The sequence below is a fragment of the Melospiza georgiana genome, chromosome 16, assembly GCF_028018845.1.
Source record: "Melospiza georgiana isolate bMelGeo1 chromosome 16, bMelGeo1.pri, whole genome shotgun sequence".
Taxonomy (NCBI): domain Eukaryota; kingdom Metazoa; phylum Chordata; class Aves; order Passeriformes; family Passerellidae; genus Melospiza; species Melospiza georgiana.
This window is the reverse complement of record NC_080445.1, coordinates 9,192,354-9,208,477: the sequence shown is the minus strand read 5'-3', so window position 1 is coordinate 9,208,477 and position 16,124 is coordinate 9,192,354. Positions and strand designations below refer to the sequence as shown.

At 40.1% G+C, this 16,124-nt stretch overlaps 1 protein-coding gene across 2 annotated transcripts in view; it reads right to left on the bottom strand.

Moving 5' to 3' along the window:
- Window positions 1–372: 372 nt before the first annotated feature.
- Window positions 373–16,124, bottom strand: part of SNX29 (sorting nexin 29) — a 97,590-nt gene continuing 81,838 nt past the window's right edge. Inside the window, exons 21-22 of one of the 2 annotated variants that reach the window (XM_058035698.1) lie at window positions 2,840–2,874; window positions 2,221–2,292 (exon numbers count right to left, since the gene is read on the bottom strand). In XM_058035698.1, the coding sequence (XP_057891681.1) occupies window positions 2,856–2,874 (19 nt within the window). In that variant the 3' untranslated portion in view covers window positions 2,221–2,292; window positions 2,840–2,855. Of the gene's footprint in view, window positions 2,293–2,839; window positions 2,875–16,124 lie in introns of both variants that reach the window. The other variant, XM_058035697.1, reaches the window with a different exon arrangement.

The window sequence follows — 16,124 nt, the reverse complement described above, 5'->3', positions numbered from 1 at the left end:
GCAGATACAAAAAAGTCCTTTTAAACAACTAAAAAGAAACTCAGTCTGCAGTAAATGAAATTCCTTACCATTTGCAGTTTGCTGAATAAGTACTTGAATCTGTGAATTATTTCTTGAAAATGAATACAGCTTCATGTAACAGACACACCACAAAGGTTTCCACACAGTATTCTTTCAAATTTACTTGCAATTCAGTGTTAGTATATGTGCCATATTTCTACTAACCAAGTCTCCACTTTCTGAAAAATGAGTTAAAATTGTTTCAAAGTGGGACCATCATTACAGCTACTTCTCTTTCCAACAAAGACAAGTTAAATCATCAGCAGTGCATCAGGCTGAAGAGTTTGGAGAAGATACTTAACTGCCAATCTACTCACTTTCCTTTCTTCCTGAGTGTCCCACTGTAACTAACACAAAACACCAACAGTAATTAATTTGTCAATGAACACACAGCAGGAAGCTCCCAGGCTGGCCTTTGGGCTTTTCTCTTTGTCTGTGTAGTACCTGACATCTCTTACTGACTGGGAAATACTGGTTCATTTCTGTGATGTGGTTTTACTTAGTGGTATTTCACCTACTGAAATTTCTGACCTGGAGAGTGAATCCCACTCCTCTCTGCCACATTTTGCTGTTGAGTGCAGTCTGGAAGTTCCACATTTCAGTGCTGGGAACCCTGCTCGGGCAGCACTAGTGCCACTTCCTGTGGGTAACAAAGCCTTTCTCACCTGAGAGAAGCCACTGGAAACAACTGAGCACTGACCTGCCCAAACAGCACTCACTGCTCACAGCACTGCAGAACACAAACTCCAGTTTGCTGGAACTTTATAAAGCACCGAGGTACAAAATCTGTTATTAATCATCAGCTTGTTTTTTTCCTGGAGAATAATATAAGATGTGAAAATTTAATATAATGAATGGATAGTAAAATGACAAGATACATCAATTTAAGTAACGTTATCCAAAAAAACTTCTGAGAGGAATGATGTTCTTACATAAAGGAAAACTAGAACACAATTAATAGAAAATATGAACATACACTGCTTAAACTTAATGAAGAGAAGAAGATAGCTAAAACATAATTAACTGCCTATGGCAGTGCAGCTAATGGATGCTGAACTGGATTCCAGTTAATCCATTTCAGGACTTCCATCACTTGTAACAATTCTTGTCAATTTTTTAGTTACTCTTACAGTAGTAGCATTACAAATTACTTTTCAGAAAGAGGTGATGGGTAACAGGCACTTTCATTACAGGCAATTTTTAAGTATCACCATGTGAAGGGTATTACAAAATCAGATTAAGAATTCCACCCTGCCCTGTTAATGATGGAGTGTTCTGTATCATAAACCACAAATTAATAACAAAATATAATCCGAGACTTAAAAGCACTGTTTTGTACCACATTACTTTTGTGTATCCTTGTGGTGGTTTGTAGAAATGAATAATATTGCACCTGCCTTACAGCAAGACTGAAATTTCACTAAAAATAATTACATTCTCTGATTTTAAAGGATTACTTCCCTCAGATGAATGCTATTGAGACTATCTATCTAGAAATGTACAAAAGCTATTTTTCCACCTGTAATGTTTTTCTCATCATCTACATGGTGAAGTTTTTTTAAAAACCTTTGTGTGTCAGAGGTTGACAATAAAAAAAACCAAAACAACCCAGTCTTTCTATTTACAAAAGGTAATAAATTAGTGAGGTTCTTTTAAGTACATCCTTCTGACATATTAAGTAGAGATAATCATAAAGGTTCTGCTAAGGAGAAAAAAAATAGTCTTGACATGAAGCCCACATCTCTCTGGAACAGAAAACTGTACATGGAAAAGGGACAACATAATACAAACAAGGAATTCATTGTGACAGAAGGACTTCAGAGGAACAAAGAAGAATTTGTGCAGTGCAGCTTCACAAAACAAAGGAAACGCCGAGCAGTTTGCTGAGCTCTGGTGAAGAGCCCTCGTATTCTTTGAGAAAGTGATTGCTGCCTTCCAAAGTAGTTAATCAGGATATGACCCTTGGTAATGAATGTCTCTTTTCAGGATTTAAGTTGATGCAGCTGTAGTCTCTTCAGGAGCTTAAATTATAAATATAGGCTAGGAAGGGATGACAGAAGCACTGCCAGTGCGTGCTGCCCACGGTGCCAAGGGCAGCAGGGTCAGAGGTCCCCACTCTGCGGCTCCAGGCTCCGGGGCTCCCGGGGGTGGCCGCGGGACAGCTTGGGGAAGCGCGTGCTCACTCTGGAGCGATTGCTTTTGCTCACTGCTTCTCCAGAGGCTGGGATATCACTAGGGAGACAAAAAACAAACACAGAACAGCTCATTTATGTTCTATAGAAATTGTTGTGTAGTTACTTTCAACATGAAAAAAGCAGATGTGTTATGAGAGCCTGGCACATGACTGCAAAGTACAGCACACATCTTCAACACCACAGAATTGCATTCTTTCTACTGGTGTCTCAAGTGTGAATTACAGAATGGGCTCTTTCAGAAATGAGAACTAGTAGAACTTTCAATACTTTATGGAAGATTGCAAGTTACAGGATAAAAGCGGATCTCTATGAGTTGCAGATCAGAAATGGTGGGAAAAGCATTTTGAAGTGATAAAAGTACAAGCAAAATAGACGAGCTTGGATGATGCTCAATTAACGATCCTCTAATCATGGATGGATGTATCATTACATGATGAAGTACATTGGTAATACATCCCCGAATTCTTCAGTCTCTCCTGACCCACAACAGACTACAGTCTTACATGAATGAGCCTTTTGCAAAAGACTCTGAGAAGAAGTACATTAAGTTCAAAAACAAGCAGTAACAGAAAATTCCAGCTTACCTAGGTGACATTCAGGCTATAGACTCCTCGGAAAACTACAGTATAAAGGGATAGCATTGTACTTTTGCCATTCTTTTACACGACTCCACATGGTTTTTAATTAAACTACTTACACACAGACCAATAAATAAAACTAAGTTTTGGATTTAGCAACTCAGCCAAGCAATTAAATTACACAGCATACAAAGTCAAGCTTATTTTCCTAAGTGAAAGACCCCAACTTTATAATATCTATCTTCAGACTGTGATAACAAGTCCAGAAAGGAGAAATTGCTCATCTGCACTTCCAGTCATATTAAACAAACACAGACATATTTTAAAACAATCCCCAAAGTTCTCTGTGCAGTTTCTTTTCCTGCAGAGTGACGTTTCTCACAGACAGGCCAGTCCCTCCTGCCAGAGCCACAGGCACACTCAGGCCCCACTGAGGCATTTGGAGCACACACATGGGAGAGATGTCAGCAAAGCAGAAGCCTTTACCAAGCCCTGGGATTGACTGGAAAATTCACTCACAGAGCACTTCTGCAAGAAGGGCAGCTGTCCTGCCCTGCCTTTGGCTTCAGAACTACAGTGCACACACAGCTGCCCCCACAAAGGGAAGAGAAAAATACAGTATGGAAAAATTATGAGCAGTTCAAATGCTAAGCAACAGAAAATAAATTTTTGTGGGTTTTTTTAATGGCAGAGTATTTAACTGGTCTAAATTTCTAAGCAGAAAACTCTGAAATAGCTTTAGTTAAAATAATAAAGGATTTTCTTAAAGCAAGATTCACCACATTCCTATTATAGTATTTAGTCTTCCAAGGTAACTTAGAAGTTCTTTGTGTGAAAAAATTCATAAAATACCTGTGACATACCTCCTCCTCTTCTTCAATAACCAGATTAATATGTTATATCTTTAATTCCTTATTTTCCTTGTCACTAAAATAAAAAAATCTAGAAATTAATTTAGCCTATGTTATTAATTCTTGGTAGCCAAGGATAATTGGACTTCCAACTGTGACCCTACAGTTTCTTACTCTGAAACTCAGCAATGCTATCTAAGTTGCTGTAGAGAATTCTGATCATGTGAATCCAATTTCAGCTGTGCTCATTACCATGGATTTCTTTTAGTAACATGAATATTATTACTCATAATTTTTATACTATTTATAAAATTGAGCAATGCAGTGTCAATACTGTAATTCTTGTAAAAGAGAGCATGTGACATTGACTTCAGAGGGTTGTGATTTTGTTTTAACACATGTATTTTTCAGAACATGTAAATGTAAAATAATCTAAATATCAAACATATAACGGAATAAAATGAAATGTTCACCTCATTGGGCTTTGCTCATCTAAAGCAGGTTAATTCCCCAGCACAGTGGCCACTGCTGACAGAGCTTTGGCTGTGTGAGGCACAGGGGATCCCTGGCAGGTACAAGGGGTTTACCTGGCAGCAGAGAGCACGAGTGGAGTGCAATTACTGTAATTTGGTGATTGCTTTATGGAAAGCACATTTTAATGCACAAGCTCCTCCTGCTGGCATGTCCCCAAAACGACATCAGTGCCAGCCCAGTGGAGCAAAGCTACTCAGAGGGAAAAGGGCAAAAGGGGCAGAAGGAGTTCCCCTAAAATGAAGAGAGATGAATTAATTTCAGTCTGGCAGGGCTGAGGTAATCAGGTCATTTAGGGTAATTACATGAACACCAATGTCTGTGAGCAAAGGACAGAAATTGCAAGTAATTCTGCTAATTTAAATGATGCTACTCCACAACATGATATATCTAATAACTAAATTAGAGATTAATTTATCTTAAATGTCTTAGCTAATTTTTATAATGGCAATCTAAGACACATCATTATCTAATGTAGGTTTACTGAAATCAATGTATAGCTGAGGAATTACAGCTTCATGCATCCAGCATGAAAAGCAAACTGGAGCTGAAATGGAATTGATCCACTTCCATGGAAACAGATGTTCTATGGGGAAAAAGTTTCAAGTATTAAAAGAGCCATAAATTTAAAGAGTCTTTCAGCCCCCTTTTCATCCTCCTTTTTTCCAAACCTGATGGGAGCACCCATCTCACTTGCCTGCTTCAGCTCTGGCTTTCTTGCCAAAATGACCAACCCAAAACACAAGGTCAGCAAGTAGGAGGGAAAGAGTCATCTCCCCTCTGTTCTGTCTTCTGTTATGAGATTTAATAATTTAGTTCTGGCCTAGAGGTAGAACAATACTTTCACAGTCTCTGGCACTAACCAAGACACTTTCTAAATGCATTGACAGTTCAAGTGGTCAAATATCCCACCAACTCCTGGGCAGAAGCATGAAGACCTTAATGTGATTCTGTCTGTATTTCTGGCAAATGCACATGAAGATGGAATTGAGACAAATCTTTTTGCCACCCACTGTTTGGGATGAGGAAGGATGAATAAGCCATTACCTACAAGGTCTGCAGATCCTCTTGTTTGTCACAATCAGTAAAAATAGTCCCTAGGTTAGTCTGGGGGTGCTGAGTTAGCCTCTAGTTGATTGTTTTACTCACATTAAAATACAACTTCAAAATACCTAAATCTAAACCAGGGAGTAGCTGTGCTGCAGTAACTCTCCCAGCCCTGCTCCCCAAGTCCCTGAGGTAAGTTCACAACTTATCTATGCCTACAGCTGTCCCAGCTACACCTGTTTGGCTTTAATAAACATTCTGCTTTTCATTCTGTTCCTTCTGAGCCTCAGAAGCCTTAGCAGGGTCCAGGCAGAGAGGCTTGCCAAGCACTGCCCTGTTCAGCAGTGGAATGTCCACATATTAAAGGCTCAAGTTCTTTTCTACATTCTCACCTTGGCCCATTCTGAAGAAAACAGCAACCTGCTGAGGCAATCAATTCCTCCTTCCCACGGGGTCATTGTTTAGCTTTTAAGCATTCCTAATTGATCTGCCCAGCGTTTGTTTGGCAAACGATTCAGTTTCATTGATTTTGTCTCGGTGTCAAGTTCTGCCTGAGGTGCATCTATAGAAAATAGCTTAAAATAACCGGTCCTTTTCATCAGCTGCTGGTTTATTCATACCTTTGATTTATTGCTCTCCCTGTATCCAAATGCAAACTGTATTTTGTGGGGTTTCTTTACATACTCAGTACATGGAACTGCAGCATTCTCTTGGCTGATGTTGTGAGCGCTTACATGAAGAAATTTATTTCCCATCTCAATGCCTATTCTTCAGGATAAAATTAGAGAGAGAAGTTTCTGATAAAAATAGGATAACATATCTGCAATTGGAGATACTTTTGTATCAGCCAGAGATCAGAGAACAGAATAAGCACATCTTGGGAGTGCAGCAAAGCTCAGGATCAGGTATTTCATGTATCTATCTATAGATCTATCTCACATGTAAATGCCTCTCTGGAGACATTCATAATTCTAGTTTTACTTCAGTTATGTTAAACACTTCATGAAAAAAGGCATTCACTGCCAGGTAAAGTTGGTGACTTTTGCCAGCTTCTTGTGTTATTAATTCTTTGTTAGTCATTATAATAATCTAATTCTGGTAATAACCTCAACACTTAATGTGGTGCTCAGGCAGGCAGGTCCTCAAAAAGGTCCTGTTCAGCAACACCCATATCAGGAGATCCTTATTAGACAATTGAGAACTAATTCTGACTTGACAATGCAACATATCTCAGCACCTTCTGCCAATTAAAATCAGATAAGACACCTGTTTAGTGGCATTATTAACTAAGATTCTGAACTCATCAAATCATTTCAGATACTGTATTAACTCCTGCTTGGCAGTCAACTGGATAAAATCCTAGTTCCAGTTGGTGAAGTGTAAAAATAATTGGAGACACACTTTCTGCCACCGCTCCCAATTTTGTAGAAATTAAATATAATTATTAATGAGAAACTGTGGTCTCAATTTATTAATATAAATGTCTGATTTGGATGTTTAAAGAGTCAGTTATTAACAGAAGAGATAGAAAGACAATCCCTCTATAGCACACTTCAACACTGAAAATCCTGAAGACACTATTAGAGCAAAGTTGTCAGGTTACAAACTGAATAATCATTTCCCATCAAGATTAGATGTGAAATGAAATTTCAAGAAATGAAAAGCATTAATTCTAATACTCTGTCCAACCATTTGGTTAATCTACAGCTCCTTTACTTCCACATACACACTTCTATACTCATGGTGTATTTGATCTCTTCTTGCAGTGAAATAATGACACATAACCATGTTTCTATTTGTTACAATTCAAATTACCCTGACTTGAACATTCACATGCTACAATTCAGTTTCCATTGCAGCATGAAGACTTTCTTCATCAGCATCTTCACTGTCATTTGAATTTTCCTGTAAACCATGACACTGTACTTGACTCTCACAACACAACATTTTTCCCCACTAACTTCATTTTGAAGTTGGCATACTGAGATGGTTACTGTATCTAATATTTCTAAGACTGAATAATATCCATGTTCTACACTCTTTCACTCAGGAAAGGCTCAGAACCCTGCAAAGGTGACCTTTCATCACTTTCCATCTAAGCAATACTCAATACTCTCATTCCTGGGCTTTCCAGTGCACAATGGGAATGGTGACTCCCCAGGTTTTGTGATGCCTCAGACAGAAAAAGGGAATGCATGGACACTGTGCTCTGGCAAACAACCCCTGCCCAGCTAACTAGGAAGTTAGAGACCACTACTCACATATTTACATTCATTTATAACTTCAATATTTGGTTTTTGCATTCCTGTGCTTAGTTGAAAGGCAGGAAGTTTGGCTGTTCCATCCATTTCCATCTGGAAATCACCAACATTCAGCTCTACTCATTCTCCTCCTGTCAGGGGTGGCTCTGTGTGAGCAGCACATCCACCACCCCCATTCTGAAATCCTCAAAAGGGGATTTCATGAACAAGTGGTTCAGAAGCAGAACATGATCCAGGATTGTTTATGTATTAACAAAAGGTGAGATTTGCTTTCAGAACAGTGTTCAGTTCCTGGATTTGGGGTTTCCTGCTAATAATTATCTTTAAGGAAAGCACAGACAGCTAGAATACATTGTTATTGAAAATATTGAGGAATCTGGAGACAGAAGACATGCATTAGGATTCACAATGCATCATACATGAAAATAAACTAAAACTTCTGTTTGGCAAGTAGCAATTTCCACGTGCTGAGGCAGCAGTACATTACCAGGCAGGCACTTCCTCCCTATAGTCACAAACTGTTTGCACACAATGGTTTTGACATGGAGGGCAGACAAATTTAATTACCAAATGAGCTTTTAAACAGCATATAATCAATACAATTGGCATTGGGCATAACAACAAGGTTTACAGCAAATGCCTTCTCAGACACCAGGACACCAGTAAAGCCAGTGGGGCCATTAAAAGGAGTTAAGTATTAACACCCCTGAGCTCTCCACATCTAGTTTACACAGCACACAAAATGCAAATAATCATGTTCCATGCCAAGCATGGGGAAAAAAATGTTTATCATCTCCTCCAATTTGCTCAATTTTGCCAATATCACAGAGAGGAAAAATCTGAAAGCTTAAAATATTTCTTCTTATCTGTCCATCCCTATCATTTACTTGATCCTGAGCTCACTAATGTACTGAGACTAATGGCAGTAAAAAACTTGGTGCCTATTCCTGCCTTACTTTACCACATCAGACCTTCACCCCCTAATTTCAGCACCTGGGAAGAGCAGCAGTTCCCCAGTCTCCTGTTCTTCCATGGGCTGAGGAGCAAACAGCTCCTGGTGCTTGAGCTCTGCCTGGGCCATGGCCCTGCTGGAGCCAGCTGGCTGCTGTGTCCCTGCTCAGGGGCTCTGTCCCTCCACTGTCCCCAACTCTTTTCTGATTCCAATTCAGCCAGGCAGGAATATCTGCCCCAAAGCACTGGCAGGTGCAGCTTTCAGTGGGTTTAAACAGTCTCCAAAGGAATAATGTGCTCTTTGCTTGGGTTTTGCCAGTAAACTGCCCATCATAAAAACCTGCACAATTACCATCACTTTTATTTTTAAGGACAAGCCCCTTCTTTTAAAATTACCATGGAAGCAAATGGAATGACAGAGAAAAGTTGTGATCAAAACATGTTGTTTTGATCTTCCAAGGAAGTGCTTCAGTTTTAATTGCTCCATCAAGTTAAGAGGTATCAGCTGCTTCTCTGAAGTATCTTCATTTCTCATGAAGATTACACATGATATTAACATGTGCAAAGGCAGGAGAGAGCTGCTGTGACCATTCTCAGAGACAGATCCAGATTTGAATCAATGTCACAATAACAGCTATGAATATAAAAAAATGAACAAACTTAGAAACTGCTCCAGGAATCATAATCATAACTTTTCTGGAAAATATGGTGACAATAGTAACGTGAAGAACACTGCTTTACAGCAATCACTCCTTCTGGGTTTTATTTTTTAAATACTAAGGGCATGTTATTGCATTCCAGCCATAAGCTTGATACTTATAGTGATCCATGACCTAAAAACCTCAAAAATATAGGCCATAATCTCAGCCCCTGGGAGCTTTTAAATTATTCTTCATTTTAGCCTATTATTCAGTATTCCTAAGATAGAAAAAAGAAATTCCCACTGACTTGGATAAGCCCATAGAAAAAAGTACATCTGCACCTGGCAAACATAATCACAGGGTTGAGACTTAGTATAGTGGAATTAGATCTGTGCTCTCTAAATAAACAAAAGTAATCAGGATGGAAAAATATGTAAATAAATGAGTACCATCAGCAGAATAACAAGGGAAATGCTGACTTTGTTCTTGGTAATGAAGACAGGAACTAATGTTTACATTTAATCCAAGACAGAAAAGGAAGCTCATGGAAGAATGACACTGCCTAGTAAATGACTACAGGAGCCAGCTTGGGATGCAACAATCCTGATGGATTCGACAGAAATAAACAAGATCAGGCTGGCCAGCAAAAAGGTGACCACAGTAATCAGCAACCAAAATCACATTTTCTGTTTAATCATATTTTAATTATTTTCTCTGTAAAATGAAAATGTCTGTGATAAATGTAGCTCATCCTTTTTTTCATATTGACTCCAAATTAGGTTAACAGGCAGCAAAATTTGCTACTGACTCCAGTGGGAGTTCAATGCACAGTGCATTGCTGGCCAGGAGCTCCTGGAATTTGGGGTCAGCTCTCCAGGTATCATTAGGTTCACAGCCTTTAAAATATGTATCATCTTGGTCCTTCTATAACTCAGAACTTTGCCAGAGTTCAAAATAAAGATAAATCAGATTTGCAATAATATTTGCCAGAATATTAGAGAAGAATCAATTTAGGACAGCAGTGAGCAGCCGTGGCTGTGCAGTGACACTGCTGGCAGCCACTGCAGTGCAGCTCCAGGGCTGCAGTGACATTGCTGCACCTGGGAGCTGCTGAACCTTCTCAGTTCCAGCTCCTGGAGAAGCCTGGAAATGGCTGCTGCTGCCCAGAGAATCTGCTTCTGGAGGCCAGCTGAGTTTTGCCCCAGAAGGAAGCTAGCAAAGGATCACAGGATGACAGGCACTTCCCTCATTACCTATGAAATCCCCTTCTTGTTTCTTTGAGTTTTGTGGCTTTTGGCCACATGAAGATTTTGCTGTTAGGAAGAACAGCCAGCTTTGACAGAGGACACCTTAATGCTCCAAGTCCACTTTGAAGTAACCAGTGACTCCCTTTCCCTGCTTTGGCAGCTCAGTGAACTCACTGGGCACTGTCACAGGTGCTCATGCCCAGCACCAGGCTGTGAGATGGAGCAGAATTTTCTCTCTGTTGGGGAAGCTCTGCTTTGCCAGCAGGAGAACAGCTCCAGCAGTCAGGAGGGGAGGTTTGTGCCTGCAGCTCCCCTGTGCTGGCCTGAACAGCAGAGAGAGAGGCTCTTTGTGCCCTGCTCAGGTGACACAGCACCTGAGTGCAGTGACAGCTCCACAGGCAGACAGGAACCCTTCTCACCTTATCCCTGCCCTGTGCTCAGCAATGCTGGGCACTGGATTTGCTTGGAGTCTTTAGGATTTAGGTGCATTTTGACTCAGCTGCAGCACTACCAGTAAATATGATAAAATATTCAGTCTGCAAACCAACACCATTTTCTTACCTTTTGGTCATACGTGACTGTTCTCAGTAGCTGATGCTTTAGGATTTATCTCTTTTATTATACAGGAGCCTTCTACTGAAAGGTTTCCAACAGAGTCAGACATTTAGAGCTGTTCAGTGTATATATATATGATTTACCAGATTTACTGTATTATAACTAATAAATTAAATCTCTTATAAATAATTAACTTATGAGTCCTTAAAGATCAGAATAAAATTTGAGAAACAAGATTTCAGAGGTCAGATAGCCACAGAATAGTAAGAAACGGACTCTGCTGTTTGCAAGGCCCATATTTCTGACTTTCAGACCCAAAGATTAGCAGGTCTCTTTTTAACACATGAGTTTTACTAAACTCTTAAGTGTAATTGTGTTACACCTCTAAAATCTTAAACTAAAAATAAACCTTCATACTGCTGTTGGTAATCAAACTGTGAAGCAATGTGTAATTAATATGGGAAGATTTGAAGAAAAATTGCTTTGGTCTGCTCTTGGAGATGGTGATCTCCCCATCCCAGTATAAATCCTTCCTGGAATTTGTTTAAATCCAGGTTATTTGAGCAAGAGGAAACTGCAGAAGGCTGTTTAGTGATACAGCAGATCTGCATTAGGAAACAAGCAGCTCCATCCTCCCTGGTGTCAGACTGAGGTTGTGAACACACAAAGTTCCCTCTGGGTGCTGTCCCTGGGCCATGCAGGGTCAGGGTGGATTCCTGAGCCATCCCTGCTGCTGCACATGGACCAGCACTGGCTCAGGATGCTGCCACTGCTGTTCTGCACAGACCTCAAGGGTTCAGGTCATTTGGCCTTTCTGAACTGACATTTGGCCTCCTTTGTATCTACAGAGCAGGTATTTGGAGACCTCTGAAACAGTCTAAAGTAAAAACAAACCAGCCAAAATCACCTTCTTTACCCACTGGGTAATGATGTGAAGGGCTATGGCAGGGAAGGAAGGCTGCATACTATGAATTTTTTGTTATTAATAGACAAGTACCTCTAATTACATCGAGTTATTCTAGGACATTTCAGCTAAGTGCTCGTGAATTCTGCTACCACCACACAAGTACCAAACATATTAAAAATATACCATAAAAATAGGATCTGTAATACAACAGAATTGAATGGATGATGTTTACAGCTGGCAGATAAGCAAAACCAGGGAACAAAGCTTCTGTAGGATGTTTTGAATTTCAGTGATGGCCTGTAGCTAATTCCTGCTGTTTTCACAGGAAAAACTGATGGCTGCTGCAATATTTTTCAATACAAGTTCAAATAAGGAAAAGAAATAACCCACCTCCTTTTGAAAAACTGTGCAGTTGGGCATAAACAAGCTTGTTATGGTCTGGATTAAAGCCAAGTACATGCAAAGTACAAAGATACCTCCCTTATGAAGATTATTTGTTTTATTATTTGAAGGGATGCATCCATTTATCCATTACTGTCAGTGGGGCACAGAAAGGAGCATGAATAACCACTGGGAGACTGCAATATAAGATGTATAAACAGATTGCTCTAAACCACAGTTTCATGACTATTCCTTACTGCTTCATATGCCAAGAGAAAGGAATAAAGTTTATTTTCCATCCTCTGCATAGCCTCTTTCATTCCTCAAAAACTCTTCCACTGTGGAAAAGTAATTAAACTTAATCTTTGGTTTTATTCCCAGTGAAATCAGCATTACAGAATAATTTTTCTTGCAATACTCCAAATCTAACAGCTACGTGAAGAGGAAAAAAAAGTCATGTTGTTTCATTAGCAAATTATTTTTTAAAAAATCATTCTACTTATTCTGCCATTCAAGCAATTATGTAAAATTTACATATGGGAATACATTTGCACACACTCATTCTGATTTAAAGAACAGTGCATTTTCAATAATTATTCCCCTTTTTTCCCCAGCATAACAGATTTCTCAAGGGCAATTGCTCTCAGATATTGACATTTCAGGGGATCTGGAGCAAACATCATAAACTCATGTCTGAGAGCTCAGCTGGCAATACCTCTGACAATGCATTACAGAAATCCACCATGCCAGCACTGTTTGCAAATGCCATCCTGTGCCAAAAGTGCTTGCAGATGTCACAGAGAAGCACCCAAGATGGAAAAGGCCCTTGGCTGAGTGCAGAGCAGCTCCTGGTGTCCCAAGGCCTGGTGTGCAGGGGACAAACACCAGCAGTGCCCTGGGACGGTCACCAGGCAGGGACTTCCAGGGGCCATTCATTGGTTTTCTGCACCAGAAACCCTGGAAATGCCATTTTGCATTCCAGAGTGTCAGAAAGGCAGCTTGGTGACACAGCAAAGGCTGCTTGGGAGCTGAAGAGAGAACAGAGCTGTGGCCTGACCACAAGGAAACAGAGCCAAGCTGGCAGGTCACAGAACTCAGACCCTGCTTCCCAAACAACAAATCCCCAAATCTGCTCTCCCTGCAGGTGCTGCCTTGGTGATCCGATGCACAAGTGCTGGTCTGGGAGTTCTTCTACTCTCCCACATTTCAGAAACTCCCACAAGAAAAGTGATTTTTCAATGGTCTGTATTGTTGGCAAGCATCTCTATCAAGCTTCCCCTGTTAACAGAATTCAAGCTGAAAATGCCAAATTAAAGTCTTTCTCTTGAACATACACTCTGAATTTCCACAACTGGTTTGTACTCAAGTCATCTGTTATAAACTGTGTCTATCACTTTCATGACTCCTTGTAAGATTTTACTAAGTAGGGAATTAAACTCACAAATCTCCAGTCTGGGTTGTGCAGGTCACTCTAGCATAGTTTAAGTAATATATTTTGCCATGCAGATTGGTTGAAGAGAGTAAGAAGCCCCTAAGTCCCTTTCAACACATCAGAGAAAACCAGGAGTAGAAATAACCTCAGTTTTGTGAGAATAGCATGGCTTCAAAAACACTAAGTGCCACAATTTCATGCTTTGCAACTTCTGAATATATTATAAATACAATATATATGATAAATACAGTATTATTTGGTTTGGTTTCTTTCAGTTCCATTAATCAGTTTCTATTCATTCTGTGAACATATATTTAAAGAAATATTTCCCTCTTCAGCTGTATATCTCAAATTCTAATTTCAAAAAACAGAACCAAAAGAGTAGTGGACTATGAGAACTTACTGATGAGGGAGGCTCAGCATCCCATGTGCCCTGAGCCCTCCTGCCATCACACCTACCTGCACCCTGCTTCCAGCTGCATGGGGAATGCAACTTGAGCAATTTCTCCTCCCTTCCAGCCCTGTGCCATTGCCACAGAGGGCTCAGCTGGGCATCCAGGCTGGCTGGGTGCAGGGGCTCAGCACATCCTGCCAGGGGAGCCCCCAGGGCCGTGTCCTGAGGAGCAGGAGAGGCAGCTCAGGGTTCTGGATCCCAGATCCATCTGCACTTGCACACAGACTGCTCTGGCTGGCCAGATGGCTTCTTACAAAACAACATGTTCACATCAACAGTGTTCAAAACACTTTCTGCTGGAAACTTGTTTTCTGTCAGGGACCTGCAGATGGTTCCCTTCCCCTACCTGTAAGTTCTCCAAAATACATCTCCTGAACTGGCTGTTATGCAATCTTCATATGCTGAGATTTGACTGTGAATATCTAAAGCTGGCAATTTTCTTAAAATAAGCTCCAGAAAGAGAAACTTAACAAGCAATTATAGATCAGCTAGTTTAAATGCAGCTGTAGAATAAATATTACAAACTGTTTTGCAGGATTTAGTAGGCCAAAAAGTAAGCTTTAAAAATTACAAATTCATTACAGGGAACTCATGCAGATTTGGGTAAGGCCAGGAAATTGGCTCAAGAAGGGCAAATATTGTGAAAAGAACATTACACAGCTCCACCAGAGGTGTCTGTGGGGTGTGCACGTGACACAGTGAGGCACCTGAGCCAGCCCTGAACAACTGTGCAGTAAATGGCTCCTACCATCCACATGTCCCATTATGCAGTCATACAGAGGCAATTTCGTGTACTCTCACCTGCTCAGCAGCTAAAAAAATATATCGAGAAAAAAATTATCTTCACACCAAATTAAAATATTCACTTTGATTTTTTTTTGGCTCTTTGATGACCTGGATGCCACATCAAAATATGCATTACGATGCAACATAATTCTATATGTTTGTGGGTTTTTATATTGCAAATTCAGTGCCTATTTTAAAACACTGCATTAATTTGGGGGGGTTTGATTGAAAAGGGACAAAAAGACCCAGTTTTGGTAGTTCAAAGTGTGAGAGGTCCCACATGCTGGAAGGCAGACCCTGTCATGCAGCAAGGACAGCAAGAACACAGAGGCATCTGCACTGGCTTCCACTCCCAGCATTTTAGCACATTCTCAGCTATTGATTGACCAAGTTGCAAACTCCTCTGTGCTCTCCTGCTCTGAAAAAGTCAATTCCAGCAGAATAATGGAGCAAATTGTTACAGACAAAGAGGATAACTGGGAAATAAACTGCCCAGACATGTCTAGCCCTATTTACTAGAAAAATAAGGATAACACATAGAAAAAAAAGCTTTTTCATTAAATTAGGTGTATCACTGAAGCCATTTTTAACAAGAATCCTACTCAATCATGCCAGAAACTGGCTTACATAATAAAAGGAAATAACTAGACAATTGCAAAGACATTAAAAGCTTACTTTTACTAGCTAGCTTCCTTTACAAATTATGCCTACTTGTTAATGAACAAAACAGAATATGAATCTCTAATAATTACTATTATTTGAAGGGAAGAAGAAACAAAATGCTCTGTTATATTTCTTAGCTTTTCAAGTAGAAATATATTCAAACTTTCACCAGGAAAGTTTGTATCAATCTTGTAGAGATGTCAAACTCCTTCAAACATGAAAATCTTGATGTCAATATTCTACAGTTGTCAGTAATCAGGTGCAGACTAAGAGAGTAATGGAGAGCAGGTTTACACACATTGGTTTGTGTTTGACTGTTTTCATGGTTATGCTTTGCAACTCTTGACTCATTATTTTGCATGAGAACTAAAACATGCATTTGTTTTATCCCAGATTTAGGTACAACACCGTGGCACTGCTTTTGGAGACAAGCACAGCACCAAGAGCTCTTTAACCCAGCACAGAGCTGCAGAACAGACAATCTGGGGAGTGGGGCTGCCACTGAGGCTCCAGGCAGGCCTGGCAGAGCTGCTCTGGCACAGACTGAGCAGCAGCCACAGCTGAAAGGCAAAACCACAAAGCCC